Source organism: Aspergillus brunneoviolaceus, assembly GCF_003184695.1.
Source record: "Aspergillus brunneoviolaceus CBS 621.78 unplaced genomic scaffold BO95scaffold_38, whole genome shotgun sequence".
NCBI lineage: Eukaryota > Fungi > Ascomycota > Eurotiomycetes > Eurotiales > Aspergillaceae > Aspergillus > Aspergillus brunneoviolaceus.
The window spans coordinates 1-15,771 of NW_020290768.1; the positions used below are offsets into that span (position 1 = coordinate 1).

At 52.7% G+C, this 15,771-nt stretch overlaps 4 protein-coding genes across 4 annotated transcripts; 3 read left to right on the forward strand and 1 right to left on the reverse strand.

Moving 5' to 3' along the window:
• Nucleotides 1-1,643, reverse strand: BO95DRAFT_514840 (uncharacterized protein; the record flags this gene model as incomplete). The annotated part of the gene is made up of 2 exons (XM_025591707.1): nucleotides 1,303-1,643; nucleotides 1-1,222 (listed from the first exon to the last, which is right to left on the reverse strand). Coding segments are annotated over exons 1-2 (1,389 nt in total), but the record flags the coding sequence as incomplete, so codon positions are not given.
• Nucleotides 1,644-2,104: 461 nt separating this feature from the next.
• Nucleotides 2,105-2,927, forward strand: BO95DRAFT_414686 (uncharacterized protein; the record flags this gene model as incomplete). Its single annotated transcript, XM_025584323.1, has 3 exons — nucleotides 2,105-2,285; nucleotides 2,350-2,466; nucleotides 2,560-2,927. The coding sequence occupies exons 1-3, from the start codon at nucleotides 2,213-2,215 to the stop codon at nucleotides 2,925-2,927; spliced, it is 558 nt and encodes a 185-aa protein (XP_025441642.1). The 5' UTR covers nucleotides 2,105-2,212.
• Nucleotides 2,928-4,497: 1,570 nt separating this feature from the next.
• BO95DRAFT_147239 (uncharacterized protein) lies at nucleotides 4,498-6,317 on the forward strand. Its single transcript, XM_025580612.1, has one exon. It carries the CDS (start codon nucleotides 4,761-4,763, stop codon nucleotides 5,856-5,858), a length of 1,098 nt encoding a protein of 365 aa, XP_025441643.1. The 5' UTR covers nucleotides 4,498-4,760; the 3' UTR covers nucleotides 5,859-6,317.
• Nucleotides 6,318-11,767: 5,450 nt separating this feature from the next.
• BO95DRAFT_464190 (uncharacterized protein) lies at nucleotides 11,768-15,403 on the forward strand (the record flags this gene model as incomplete). Its single annotated transcript, XM_025589040.1, has 2 exons — nucleotides 11,768-14,116; nucleotides 14,177-15,403. The coding sequence occupies 2 exons, from the start codon at nucleotides 11,768-11,770 to the stop codon at nucleotides 15,401-15,403; spliced, it is 3,576 nt and encodes a 1,191-aa protein (XP_025441644.1).
• Nucleotides 15,404-15,771: the final 368 nt, after the last annotated feature.

The window sequence follows — 15,771 nt, forward strand, 5'->3', positions numbered from 1 at the left end:
GGAGGGGCTCTCGGCGATGGGAGTGGGGAGGTTGTTGTTGTTGTTGTTGTCTTGCTGGTCGTTGTCGTGGTGCTTCTGCCACTCGCCGCGGAGGAGTCTGCGTTCTTGCTCGAGAGAGGAGAGATCGTAGCTGGGCTTTGGAGGCACGGGGACCGCGCGCGGGCTCCGTGCGGTCTCCGGGGATTTTGCGCGGGTGGCATCGTCCCGTTCGCGCTCGTACTGTCGCTCGCGCTCCTTGGCTCGCTCCAGTTCGTGCTCCAGCTGGCGGATGCGGTGTCGCTCCTGGGATTCCGACGTCGCGGCGGGTTTGCCGGCCCCGGCGACCATGCTGGCTTGGTACTGGCTGAGGAACTGGCCGTTGAGGCGGCTGTCCTGCGCTTCGCGGCGCTGGAGTCGCTCCTTCTCCAGCCGTGCCTCCGTCTCGCGCTCCTCCTGCTGGCGCTTGTCCTCCTCTTCTTGCCACTGGCGCTGTTGCTGGTCCCAGCGTTGGCGCTCCGCCTCCACCTGCAGGCGCTCTTGTTCGCGCGTCCGCGCCGTCTCTTCCTCCCAGCGGCGTTCTTCCTCGAGACGGGCCTGCTCTTCCTCGGCTTCCTGCTGCTGTTGGCGGCGTCGCTGGTCCTCCAGCTCCTGCAGCCGTCTTCTCTCCTCCTCGTCCCGCCGGCGCTTCTCCTTCTCCGCTAGACTAGGGACGTGGGGCGCGGCGGTGGTGATCTGGCGCCGCGCGCCGAACGCAACACCCTGATTGCCCTGACTGGCTCCGCCCATGTAGCCGTATTGGTGGATGTTCCAGGCCGGGGCCGTGCTGTGCTCGTCCGACTTCTTGCTCCAGGTGCTGACCGGCTGCGGAGATCGCGCTGGGCTGGAACGACCCGAATTGCTACCGCCCAACCCAAGAGACTTGGTGGGGGTATAGGCACCTCCCTGACTGGACCCTGTCACATGTGGACTGAGCGAGCTGCCCTTGGACTGCGGTCCAATGGCGTAGGTGAATTTGCTGGGCTGGAGAGCGTTGGCCCGTCGGCTGAACGAGGTCAGACATTGGAGCACTTGGGCGGGGTCCTTGGCCTCGTAGAGATCGACAGTCAGGAATACGTCATGCGGGGGAAGGCTGAGAGGAGGCATTTGGCAGGCGCGCAGGAAGTGCGAGATGTTTTCCATCTGCACGAACGGCATGGATGACTGCTTGTATTTGACGCCCGGCGATACGGCGAGGTTTACGAGTCTGTGAGCGGGCTGACGTTCAGTTTGCGATTCCCATACGGAAGAAGGCTGTTCTTCATCGGACAGAGTTCCGGGTCTTACCTGCAAAGAGCCACTCCATCTTTCAGGGCTTCCAGAAGATCCCCTGCCGGGAGTTTCTCATGGAGCACTTCTTCGATCCAGCTGCGGACTTCCGCGGCTGCTTGCGGGGTATAGCGGGACAAGCGCAGATTGCGCAAGTCCTTATCCAGGGATGTGACGGAGGCCATTTTTTTGGATTACCACACTCAGCCGTGTTTGCTCACAGAAGTGTGAAGCATGTAGAAAGATTCCAGAAGAACCGAAGATGGCGAGTCAGCGCTGAAATAGGGGTGGAAAGGGGGGGCAGTGTAGGGTTTCTGTTTATATAGTGCCTAACTGCGAGTGGGACGAACCACGGTACGTCACAGGGGGGGGGGGGGGGGGGGGGGGGGGGGGGGCCGGAGGGGAAAGCCCGGGGGCAGAAGGGGGGGGGGGGGGGGGGGGGGGGGGGAGGTGGCTTAGGACTCTAGGAGAAGACTCGCGGATCGAACGGATGCGAGATTGGAATGGAATGCGAAGGGACCAGTGCAGAATGATTGAATTGGAGGATTATGTTATGCAAGTCAGCAGAAGAAAAGAGACACTCTCAGAGCAGACCGATGAGGACAGGAAAGTCAAAGTAGAGAAGAGAGTCAGTGTCAGTCAGTCAGTCAGTCAGTCAGTCGCACGGCGAAAGGGAAAACGAGGGCAACAGGCGGAATGCGGGAATCTTGGCCTCGTAATACGCCGCCAATACGGTCTTTCTCGTCCTGCTCGTAAGTTACCGGCCGGTATGCGCCGATGACGTTCCGGCCGCAATAATAATAATTGATTATTGCCATCCCAAATCACTCCCTTCTGAGTGGATGAAAGACCGCATCTCATCTCACACACGCCCCCGTTGCTGCCTGACATCTTTGCTCCCAGGCATTATCTGGTTTGCGTCGGGCAAATGAGTCCCATTAACAGTCTCTGGTTCAAGTGGAAGAGCCTGAAATTGCCGTGGCGCACTTCCTTTCTCGTCGGTATGTCCGCTCCATCAAACCGCATGAATACAACAACAATCTGACTTTGAGACTCGCACCGCAGGCCATGATTTGAAGGGAAATACCTATTGGGAATTCAAAGATGCCCTGAACGCGAATCGATATCGTCGCATCGTCAAATGTGACCCCAAAACCCACCTCTCCGATGTCCAAGTCAGCCGTAAGTGCTTCCTCAACGTTGGGTCAAGCCTGCAGTGGCGCTTTCAACCCCCAAGACAAGTCCCCCAGCAAACTGACCTGTTCTTTCGTCCAGCGCAATGGCACCAATGGCTTCGATACGTACGAGCGGAGCCTCCGTCGATCGAAGAACAGCAACAGGACATCATCCGACAGATTCAACTCAAGGAGTTGGCTCGTCTCGCTGATGAACGATGGGCGAGCAAGGTATCTTATCTCGACAAGCCGAAGACTCAGCAACCCGCCCCTGCTACCCAGACCAGCGACGCGACGTTGAACCCTCCGAAGGATGAGGCGCAGGCTAACAAGGCTACCCCTGCTGCTCCTGGGAACGAGAAGAAGGAGAAACCAGCTTCAAAACAAGACCCTTGGGCAAAGGCCGCCAGTGGACCTGGTGAGAAGTGGCAGCCGGATTCTTGGAATCCGACCTCTTCCCAGAGATGAGCTGGTTTGTTGCTTCGAACTTCGACCTTAATCGCCCTGGTCATCGATTACGATCCCAGGTCGCGTGCATTATGCGAATTATGCTACCAGACTAGCCGTGCATCCTTCAAAGCTGCTGAGATCCTGGATGGCCGTCTTGGTGCTTGCAGAAATCACCCTCTCCACACTCTCTACATTTTTCTTCAGAGATCATGGGAATTGATCAGCGTTCCTCGCCAGATCGAGGAGTCATCGCGCCGTGCCGTTGTATAACGAGAGGCGCATTAGGCACCGGTCTTGCATGGCGAGAACTCCTTGATGCAGGGACTTGCAAACACCTTGTGTCAGCTCGAGCGGCATTGTATATTACCTACTTTAGAGTGTATGTACTATGGTTATTGAGCTAAGCAGAATGGGTCTATGGCGTTCTGCCGGGTATCGCAATGAATTCGAATACCAAATATGATATCCCGAGGAGTACTGGAATTAGGGGTGGTAAATTTCTCTCCCAAAGGTAGTTAATGTGTCGTCTTGAGATATATAGTCGGACTCTACGCATCCACAGGAACGGCAAGGTCCACCCCCGACTGGTAACCTAATGAAGACCCTTCAATTTTGCACAAATAGATCTTCAATATCCCGGGATCATCTATAGCCAAAGAATAAATCGAATTGACAGATCAATAGACAAATCGTGGTCACGGTGATGCAGAGTGGACTGCATAGAGTACTGCAGTTCGGACTTGAGATTTGCCGTGCTGACTCAGGATGACGACGATCCGGCAGATTTGCGAGTGCAGTCCCTGTACGCTAAACTCTTCCGGGAATTTCCGAAGCCGGGCCGACAAGCAGGCCGGAAGGAGAGGCAACAAGCCCAAGTCAGGTGCCCGGTGATGACGGAAATCTGACAGTCGAGGTTCGCCTTGTTTCTAATCCCTTTCCTCTGCCCAAGCACTATCATCGGTGCCATTTCTCATCTTTTCCAGACTCTTCTCGACCTGGAAGTTACGTCGAGCTGCATATGCCTGTTTAAAAAGATATTGTCTGCGAGAACTGCTGACGGGTTTTGCTCATTACCCCTCGCCTCCTCGCCCCTTTGCCCCCGCTTCACCATCACCAACCACTCCCCAACGAAAAGTGGGCATAAGAATCTAGCGCCTGCGCGTCGTTCATCCGTCCCTGCCCCTCACTCACTGAGAATCGATCTGCCGCTCCCTGGGCTCTTCACCCATCGTCAAGATCTTCATTGCTCACCCTCGATACTGAGGAGAACGTTCAGCCACCACGCGTCGCAGTGTTTGATCCTTCGTCACATACTGCGCCTTTGACCTAGTCGCTCAAAACCCAGCGGTCTACAGTCGTACAGTCTATATGTATCACTCGAAATCATCCATCAAACACGATCGCATTTTGAAGGAAGGAGGATTGAAATACTGTCATCTGATTGCATACAACTGGAACGACTACGCGTGCATGTGTCACAACCTCTACCACCATTGAATTTTGAAGCGAACTAATTGAAAACCAACATGTCTATCAACGTTATCTTTGTTCAGGGCCTTGCCGGCTCTCACTAGGTGAAAATCTTCACCCAGTTTTTGTGCTTCACGATGGACTCCTTCAAAACCATTGGGGGCCTTGAAAGCCACGGTTTGAACGTGAAAAAAACTTTCTTTGTTCACATTCTATAAAGCAACATCTCTGTTCCCAGTCGCCAGTCGCCAAGACAGGTACGGGTGGGATCTAAACCTTGTACGTTTACATCTCATTGTCACAGGACAAACCAGTCCTTTGAGCTACCGGCGCGGAAAATCCGGGGAAGCCGGCCAGCATCCGGACACTCATCGCATCGCCATGAGCAGCCAAAACATGAACAGGAAGTCATGGGAGTCCCTGTCATCGACATTCTCCCAATTGGAAATCTCCATCTCCCATGACAGCTGCTATGCCTCTGATGAATACTCTGCCCCCGCAAAACCTACCACTGCTGTCCACACTCTTGAGGCTCCCTCTCTGGTGCCCGCGGTAGCGGCGCCTCTCCAGTCGATCTTGAAGCCGATTCTGAAAAGACCATATTCAGAAATCGAAGAAGACGAAGAAGAGGCAGAGTCTGGCTACGCATCTGAGGAATCTGAATACGGTTATGACAGTTTTGACGAATCGGATGATGACATGTGTGAAGTCTCAGATTGGGATGAAGCTTCTGACATCATGTCTCAATTAGATGGGGAAGACGACGATGTCGCGTCACTAGACGGCTCGTTTATCATCGAATTCGGCGGAGCTCATGTTCAGTTCGATGCGAACATATGCTATATCGAAGCGCCAGAGCTAGAGGAAGATGATGAAAGCCCCGAGGCTGGACTGACTTGCCACGAGTTGATGGAGATGGCACGAAAGTCTGGTAGCCTGCGGCTACAAGAGGGTACAGGTCCTGGAGACCACCCTGAGGACTGCGAGGACGACGATAGTCTGATCCTGGAAACCTTGAAGCAGCTCCCGGAAGAGCACCCCGATGATGTTGTTGACCTGGACAAGAGTCTCTTCGTCGCCTACATGAATGGTATCAATGGGCTTACCGACCCACAATACAAGACTCGCCTTCGCAGCCGCGTTGACGATATAAAGTCTGGTCGTGCACACACGCCATATCTAGACGAGGATGGAACCACTGGTGCATACATCGATAACGCGCTCAACCACGTTATCGGAGTCTTCCGCAACATCGTCGCCGAGGAGGAGTTCAACGAACTTGTTGACCTCAGCCACGTCAAGGGCAGCTCCACCGGGCCGAGTGGGAGCATTAACCAGAAGCTCTTGACCAAGCTTGAGAATATCCTCTCCGAGAGACTGGCCTCCAATGCCGTCAATATCGGGCCTGACGAGTTGAGCTTCTTCACCAGTGGGCTTGCTTACGCTCTAGACCACTGGACCAGTTACATGACGCGATGAATATGAGACGCTGTCCATGAAGAATCACGAAGAGAAACAAAAAAGCACCAAAATGTGAAAAAAAAAGAAGGCCAAGAGCCGAAAGATGTCCAAAGGGCCTAAATCGTTGTTATTTCATTTGCCATGGCCTAAATATCAAAAGCATTTCGCAAAAGCTTACGAGCGGGGATTGTAGCATCACTAATGATTATGAACCCGAAATATTCTTCTAATATCTCATCAAACACAACTTCGTAGGCGTACAGTGCAGTCCACCACTCATCCAGTAGTAAGTAAGCACAACTCCTGATCCCGGCAGGATTGCGCCTATAATCCGACAAGAATATAGTTACCTTCCGACATGGTCGATCTTAATTGCCACGCATAAGGCCACCATCCACTCGCCACCCTGCCTGCCGCTTTCCAGGAATTTTTTCGAAACGTTGACGCTGGCTATAACACATGATCATATTATACTCACTCCGTTAAGACGCCATGGGTAATTATGCAGTGCCCTACAGTACTCCGTACACGTCCACCCCTCTCTGGCAGCATTCCATCAAACTGAAACACTTGAAGTAAGAGGGTGCCAAACGTTATGAGCGCAGGGCTAGATCCGGTCGATCGCTGAATTGAGTTCTGCGCCAATAGGAATCAATCGATCGTTGTACTGTTTCTCATTGGGGGACGGTAGTCTAGAAAATCTAGACTTTGGATGGGTAGTAGTCGAGACGCTAGGCTCCCAGATTACCTCGTAGGTGGCCGTGAGAGGAAGAGGAAGAGGAAGAGAGAGAGAGAGCGAGGGGAGAGCGAGGCTCTGGATGCAGGATACCAGTAGATCAAGGGTTTCGGGGAGTCCGTCGTGCTACATCCGCTCTGGTTCACGAACGGGAAGCCGACAATGTGGATGTTGGGTTCGAGAAGGCTGGGTTGGTGTACTACAGTATATGCGCTGATGTCAGATCTCGTTGAGCAGATCCAGTGATAGCCGTGAAGGAGTTGTTGGGTTGTAAGTGAAGAAAAGTAACTAGGTACCTACTAACGTTACGAGGTATACCTACGGCATAACTATGCTCTATCGGGAATGGCAGGAAGGGCCACTGCACTGCACTGCACTGCAGGGCATGACGTTGGGAGGAACGCGACGGAAACTTGATACATCCAGTCACATCATACTCGAAAACTCCTGGTGCTGAGAGTTGACCCCTGCACGCTACTTACTACCTAGGTTCTCACTATAGCATATGCTTGTACTCTGTGTACATGTGCATATTCATGCAATCACACATTTTTGATGCATCGCAGCATCCTTCAGGCGCTACTGCGCGTATCGCCAAGATCCTGTCCTCTTCATCCCTACGTCCCCGAAAATCATGATGTCTGGATTGTGTTGTGCTTGGTTGGTTGATCGATCATGCCGTGTATAAGCAGTGGGTAAGTTAATGGCTGTCTGCTTACTGCTTACTGCTTTCTGACAGGGAAGGGTCATTCGTGGCGGGATTGAGGGTGACATCCATGTTTTGTTGGTTTTGAGGTTGACGAACGTGTTTCGTTCGTTGGGGTCCGTTTATACATGTATGGGGGCCGGTTGGGGGCGCCTTGCTTGGTTGCATCTGGACTACAGTAGAATGGCCTTGTATCAGCCCCAGCTCCAGGCTTAGTCCGATGGTGGCCCTGCTTTTCTGCCTGCCTGCCGGCCTGCCCTGTGCGTAGGGTTGGGGGCTGCATGTACTGTACTGTAGGTGTAGTGTGGTCGAGGTCAATGCACGCAGGGAAGGATTTATAGTAGGTAGGGAGATAAGGTAGTCTCGGCAGGATGTGTAGCTGGGAGCTTGATGCTTATAGTTATGAGGTTACTTGTTTGAGTGGTGACTACATGTGTGGGCTGGGGAGTTTGGGTCTAGTTGTTGCGCTTTGGGGATGAGGATACACCTGTTGGCTTTGTTATGCTATCGGGTGTAGCAGCCGCTTCCAGCCTGGAGGTCATCCATCCATACGGGATCCTGTGTGCTGATCTGGTGGGTATATGGTCAAAATCCGCGACCTGGACAATAAACGGCTCGAGGAGTCATGAAAAAGCATTTAAACGCACCAATTGCACATGTGTCGAAAGTTGGGATCTCAAAATTCAGCCGGGTTTTTGTATGTAGCGGGGCAGCCTCATCCCCGGTCTGGTTGACGGACTGAAGAAACAACAAGCCTCTCAGATGATGTAATTCGAGATCTTGGGGCTACGATCCATGGGTTATAGTATAGAAGCTATTTTAGTGTTATACTGGCTTGTTCTGGAGTTGCTTGTTGCATTTGATGTCTCCCTACCGGACTGGTATCGGGTAATCCATCTCACCACCCACGGATACTTTGATCTGGTAGTACTCCAGGCTGAGTATAGCAGCACGTAGTCTAGGCAAAATCGATAGTACTCAAAACCCAGCCGGGAAAGCCCCCCTCTCAGCTCGTATCATATATTGCGCCCGCCTCCACCAGCAATGGGCCTGGGCTCGAGATGTACTTCAGCTGAAGAGTGGATTGTTGATACGTTCCCACAATCGTATATTAAATCGGAGCCTGGAACCCAATCATAGGCGGCCATCGGTGAGGTGTACCCGATTAACTATGTCTCTTACCCGCTGGCTTGCCCGGAAGGGGCCTACTGCACTTTCATGGAACTGAATCGGAACGGGCGTGGGAGCACGACATGGTCATGGTGCAGGTGAACCAGCCTGAACCGCTGGAGAGAAAACGGAAATGGATCCCTCCCTGATTGGATCCCTGTGCCAGTTCACCGGTCCCACCGAGGCAGTTGAGCAGGAATTCGACGGAGCAATAGTTAGGTGCTTGATTCGTCTCTTGTCGAACTTACTCTCCATCCAAGATCGTGGGAATGATAAGTGACTCGTGTGAAAAGAGAGACAAAAGTGGGAACGGGATGGTGAAATAGAATTTGAAATCTCTGGCCCTAGTCTCGAAGGCCGCGTGTGAACGGCAAGATGTGGGAGACTGCGAAAGTCAAAGTACGTGGGGGGATTGGGGATTCCTGACTCGCGAACTATAGGAGCACTGTAGTCTGTAGCAGATCAGATGTGTTATCAACTCTCGAGAAGGAAAGTGCTGTCAGGAGCCCATTAGAGGCATAGGCGCATAGCATGCTGATTGACATGGGCAATTTGTCAAGGCGTCCTTTTTAAACCTTCAATCCTCCCCGCGGGCCACAGCAAAATCCAGTAGTATATGGGGTATGGAGAAACCAGCAATACCAGGGAGGCATGTCCCACGATCATCATCAGTGCACCCACCAGTGCTCTCCCTTGTCAGCTTGGAGATCACTGTCCGACTGCGCGGCCTCCTATTCTCCTCCCGAGGGATACAACCTAGGGTGTCAAGGGAGTGTTTCCGAGTCGAGTGTACTATTCCTGTTGCTTGATTATGTACAGTACCTATGCAGAACATCTCTGGACAATTATCCGTTCCTCTTGAAAATCGAAACAGCTCCTGTGATGATAGTGGCTTAATTGGTCATGCAAGCCACCGGACAGTGGCCGTAGCCATGATTTGCTTACCGGGGGAATAATAGTAGCAATCAGATTTTGAGTTCCATGGTGCCTGGGCTTGAGACCGATTTCGGGAAGAGATGAGGGGGGGAACCGAAACTTGGAGCGGGATCACGGACGGATTTTGTCCTTGGGGTTAGGTTGAATGTCTCCTCGGTTATCTCCGGTAGAAATACTACTCCGTAGAGTGCTAACTTATTACTTCTCATCTGTTCTGAGTACTTTGAAGGTGGAATCCAATTGCACTGCACTTCTTCCGTGGTCAAATTAACATGACTGAATAATATAATAATAAAGCATGAGACACGGCTCGCTACGAGAGGCGAGAGCAAAGAGACAATGTGAGAGGCTTACATTCCAGTCGGCTTGCAGTAGCGCCCCCTTAAACTGCCCCTCGTGCCCCTGCAGTCGGGACGGTATTTCATCCTTAGTGAGTGACTAATCCTTTAGGGTTCCTTTTCCCTGCCTGCCCGGTGGGGCCTTTTTCACTAGTTCGGCTCTGGCGATCGTCGGTTTTCTTGGGGCTTCGGTGCCTTTTCTTATTTGCTTCTAGTCGCAACCGACTGGCCATTTCTCCTGGATGCTGGTGGCTCATGGTAGGGGTCCGGATGCTGGGTATGAGGTCTTTCTCTCTCTCTCTCTCTCTCTCTCTCTCTCTCTCTTTCTCATGCTCAAAGCCCTATGGCCATGACCAACGGACCTTCCAACCACGATTTCGGATGATACTCGGAAAAACAGACGGCTCATGTTTATTGAAATCGAGGGAGGAACCGTGGAATGGTATGGTATGGTATGGTGTTGGCCGCTTGTCGGGCGAACTAATCGCAGTGCTCCGTCCATGGATTGACGCTCTCCCCGAAACCGATATCTGAGGCCAAGCTGTTCCTGACCCGAGAAGGTCTCAAGTCGGTGGCGACTCCGAGGCCAATGTCGATCTTGCCAGAGCCCTCGTGCTTGATGCATTCCGACTCGTGGGGGTTCCATCAGAATGATGGACTGGTGGGAAACTCTAACAAGTCATAAGTCATGAAGAGCTTGCTTTTTCCAGTAACCCATGCGGTTCACAAAGCGGAGAAGCCTGAACGATGTACGACGGAGTAGATGATAAGTCAGTCAGTCTTTGGTAGAAAAAGGAAAAAGGGAAATCACCTATTCTTACTACCTCGAGTACTTACCTTCCGGTTCCAGTTCCAGTTCCAGTTCCTGTGCAGCCAAAGCGTTGTTGGTGGTTCCTCTTCCCCCAAAGTCCCCACACCACAACGATGTTCATTTGCTTCTCTTGACCCAAGTTAACCCAAGTTGACCCTCCCTGGTGGAATTGAAGCGGATGATGGGTTCCACCTCTCCTGATTTTGCTAGTCACTTTTTGTTAGTTCCGCTGCTCTGTCTGTCTGTAAATTGTAAGAATTTCTCGGATCCTAATTTACAGAGACGGTGAAGACTGGAGCAGTCGTCCATTCACATTTGTTGACTGTTGCTGCTGCAGCTGCTGCAGCTGCTGCTGCCACTTCTATGTACATACAGTACTGTACATACATACATACAAACTAATCATACTGATGGCTTGACTGTTACTCCTGAACTTTCACCACCTCCCATAAGGTCCTTCATTCACACTCTTTCTTTCTCTTGTCTCCCTTCTCATCTACCTAGTCTACCCCCCTTCTCTCCCTCTCCCTCTCTCTCTCTGTCTCTCGCTTCCTCCCCTCTCGATTTTCTTTCGCTTTCCCTTCTTACAACTCATCTACTTCACACTTTTACTCCCTCAATCGCTTCTCGCCGACCATCCGCTGAACCACCCTCTCCTTAAAACTACAACACCACCCCTACCCCGACCTTAGTCTAGATCTTCATTGATCGTTCGAATTCCGGTTTTTCTCTACTTTCAGAATTCAAGTACTGCGACATGAACGCTACATTCTATTAGTTGGTTCGTTACACGGGTACGTTCTAGCCTCGACCCCATTTTGCGACTGGCTGCGTCTCCCCGCTGGCACTGCGAGTTTTTGCTTTTTTTTTTTACTTCTTCTACCCGATCTTCCTTTGTTCTTCTTATGCTTTAATAATTGCTTTTGCCGGATGCTCTGTGGCTTGACGCAATCTTACGACATCCACCACATCCACTGTTAAGGCAGTACCGCCAAAAAAGAACAAATCAAGTCGCAAGGCCCCCAAGATGGGCTGTGCAACTCATTTCGTATTGTTCAAAGGCTGACCAACTGATTCTGTCGTGTTTCAGGATACTAAAGTCTCCATCATTCGCTCCCAAGCTTGCTGGGCACTCCGAATAATAATACACCCCGCTCCCGTCTTCTTTGTTCGATCCGCGCTCTTCAGACCGACCTCTTTGCGACTGTATGTGATCCTCGCATTGCGACCATGCAGCACAGCAAAGGACCCGATTCTCCGGAGCTGGGGAGGACGGTCTCGCGCTCGCGCAGCACCAGTGTTTCCAGCGATTCCCAACTCCCCCGAGCCCATCTGCTCGCCCCCACAGTAGTTACACCACCGCCCACTTTTATCGCCTCTTCCGCTGCAGCCCAGATTATCACCACAGACCAGGAATTCAACGCGGCCGACTTTGTTGCCGATGAAGATGGACCGGGCTCTCCTGCGAGTGCTTTTGTGACCCGCGAGGCTCTGTCAGCCCTCAACGGATTCCTTGACTACCTTCTCTTTGATATACTAGCTGCAGCAAGGTCGACACAGTTGGCCTGCATCCGGCCAGCGGTGGCAGACGTTCTGAAGCCACGCCTCGCCAAGGAAGTGGTAGAGGCAGCGGACGATGAGTTGAGTGAGGTCTTGGGTGGCCCGGAAGACGAGCAGCTTGAGTTCCGTGGCGGCCAGACCCCTGGCGGTGAATTCGACCTGATTCGTTCGTGGAAGCTCACTCGCCTGCGATGTATGGTTTACACGCGACTGGGTGACATGGAAGAGGACGAGGAGGAAGAGCATATCGCACGGGAAGGCCTAGCTGACGAGGACGGCGTCCCGCGAAGACTGGCCAGTCACGTAGGAAATATCACACCCGCCGCAGCCATTTTCTTGACTTCGATCATCGAGTATTTGGGCGAGCAAGCATTGGTCATCGCGGGTGAGACAGCTCGATCACGACTGTCGACAAAACTCGAGCAGGATTCCGAACAATCTATGGAGACTGGTATCAATCGTGCAAGTATGGATCGACTGGTTGTGGAGGACCATGACATGGAAAAATTGGCCTTGAACCCGACATTGGGTCGACTCTGGCGAACATGGCGCAAACGCGTCCGAGGGTCCAACCTGTCGCGGGCAGTTTCACGAGAATCAATGCGCCGCCGCCATAGCGTGTTCACCACAACCGGCAGTAGGAAGAGCAGCGTTTTCACCGCGGATGAATTTTCAGTCCGTTCGGCAACCTCGCCAGTCCCCGAAACACCAAAAGACGTCGACCCAACCTTGGTGCCCTTGCCGCTTAATGACCACGATATTCAGGAAATTGAGGTCCCTGGTTATCTGCCAGAGCTTGAGACTGGCGAGATTCAAACCATGCAGGCTGTAGTAGCCCACAAAGTTCGTCCCCATAGTCTTATGGTACTCACACTGCCTTCCCCGAGATCGCCATCATCGAACGGCAACTCGCCCCTTACCCCTAAGCTACAGACCGTGACAATCACCCGTCATGCTCGATCAAGATCGTTGCCCAACGCTGGACCCGGGGAGGAGACTCCAGAACCTGAGCAGTTTCCAGAGCGACCGTCACCGACTGCATCCGAGGAGCGGCGGCGCTTGGAGACAATGTACGAACATGACGAAGATGACGAGCGAAATGCCGACCAGGGACGCAAGGAGGAAGCTATAGAACTCGTGAACCATGTAGACGAAGAAACAAAAGCAGTGCCGGAGACGACCACGGTTCTAGCCACCTCTGTTGTTGCCCACGAGGTAATCACTCCGGTCTCCCCAACGTCACCGATCGAGACAGAAATCCTCGAGGGCCAAGGGACACGTGCGAGACCCAGATTGGCTTCTGCGCAGCGACCGCGACCAAAAACGATGCGAGAATCATCGATTTACGAAGAGCGGTCACCGCCTGCTACTCCTGTTTTGGTGGATGAACAATTTGGGTCAACGGTCAAGGAAGACGCACCGCCGACGCAAGGGGCTGACTCCGTCTCGGTAGCGCCCGCTGTCGATCTCGACGAGTTATCATCCGAGGAGTCTGTAGCCCCTCCTACCACTCGATCTTCGACCGATGACGGTCATTCGTACAAGGCCTCCAGGCCCCTTTCAACCTCTGGAGATAGCGCCTCCTCGGACGTTTCGCGGAAACTACCCAAATCTAGCCCTCTCTCCAACGGTACCAATCATCGCTACGGGCGATCCAGCCCTGGAATCTCATCGGTCAAATCCGGCATTGAGCGTGCCGCCGTTCAAAGACTGTCAGGGCGACCATCCACCTCGGTGGCATCTTCAAGCTATTCCAAACCGCGCCGCTCGGACAGTTTCGGCAGCAGCCGCGAGAGGCGTCCTGTGACGTCCGGCTCATCATCTGCTTCAAGCAAGCTAAAGGGCCTGATCGTCCGTACCGGGGATTCCAACTCTTTGCGCCTGCGGAACTCGTCTGAGATAAGCAGGGTGTCAACTCAGGAGTCAGCCTTCGATGACACCACCGGCCTAGATGAGCTTATCCGCAGCGAAGAAACTTTACACTTCACACTGACTCCTAGAAACATGAGAGAAATGGAGGTACGTCTGGACCCCCTCAACCCCCAAGTCGTCAAGGAATGTCACTAACTGTGAAACCAGCTGCCTGATTCACCCAGATGGCGAGCCCAGCAGACCACCCCGTCTGAATCGGATTTCGCGCGACCAAGAACATCTCACGCATCTTCCAAAAGCATCATGGACCTTGCTCCCATGTCCAAGTGCAAATCATCGGACCAACCCAAATACACCCCCATCGTGGTGCCTGCTGTACTCCCACCGCAGCCCACCACTGAGCAGAGTATTGTATCACCGACATCCATCAATTCTACTGGCTCAGGTACCCCTACGATCACTGGGTTTGACAAAAGTGGTTCTGGCAAACCATCAAGCGTGCGCCGCGTTTCTGATGCGACCGATGTCTCACGCAGGGTCTCCAGACCAGTGAGTGCTTCAGCTCGTAACAGCAGTGCACGTTTGCAAGCACGCCCTGCTGTGGCCCCCAAAGGAGATCAGACCTCCGATTTGATCGATTTTATCCGCGAGGGACCGCCTACTCCCGGTGCTCACCGGATTTCACGTGCGGTGGCGCCATTCCGCGACACTATGGACTCAGACGAATTGCAGGCTCTAGAGTCGGGGCGTCCGAGTATGCAAGGATCGCTGACGGCGAATACACTAACTTCCGTTGGCTCCCATACCGGCCTTCTGGAGACAGGTCTTCGGTCAAGCACTCCCACCCCACATAGCAAGGAGATATCGGAAGATATGCGACCGAAACGAACGCAGCGTCGCGTACGAGACCCCTATGCAATTGACTCGGATGATGACGACCTTGAAGATCTTCTCGAACCCGCGAAACCAAAGCGCGATGAGGAAAGTCTGATGGATTTCTTGCGAAATGTACCACCCCCTGCGTCTGCAGCTCCACCGCAACCTTTGACTACGAATGTGGGTACCCGGCGGGGCTCATCTGCTGGCTTTGCTGGTGCTTCATCTGTGAAGACCCTGCTCACTCGGACCACGGCTACCGAGAAGAACGTCCTCGCACAACCTTCAAGGAACTCCCCCCGCCAAGCGTCCGATACTTATATGACTGGGGCAAACAACAACTATACGACTAAATCTGGTGGATCCATGAATGCTGCCTACGGCTTACCGTCTGTCTCTCAGAGGCAAACCGAGACTAGTGCGCTAGCCGACTTTCTGAGGAATACTGGCCCTCCTGAGCCTCCAGTGACCAGACCTACGCAAACCGCTCCCCCAACTAAGTCGAAGGAATCAGGCTTCTCGCGCCTTTTCGCACGTCGAAAGAAGATCGAGGTCTGATTCATGCCACCGTGACTTTCTTTTTTCTTTGAGGACAGCTGTTGCTTTCTCTGCGACCCTGAACACGACATGCTATCACTGGCAATGACCTGTCTTTCTGAGCGTTGTGACTTTTGATGATGATACCTCTACCTTCAATTCTTTACCATTTCCTGTCCATAATGACACTATTCCTAACATTGGAACTATTCCTTGTTCTATCTTTTCACATCTCCATACCCTCGTTGGCCATGTTCTGTTCGAACAATATCACCCCTCGCTTGCAGCGATTCTCTTTTCTACTTTTAGTTGATTCCCCTGTGTTCTCAGCTTTTCTTCTTCTTTTCGTGTCAATGACCCCAAGGGCCACTAATTCCAATCCAAAATCT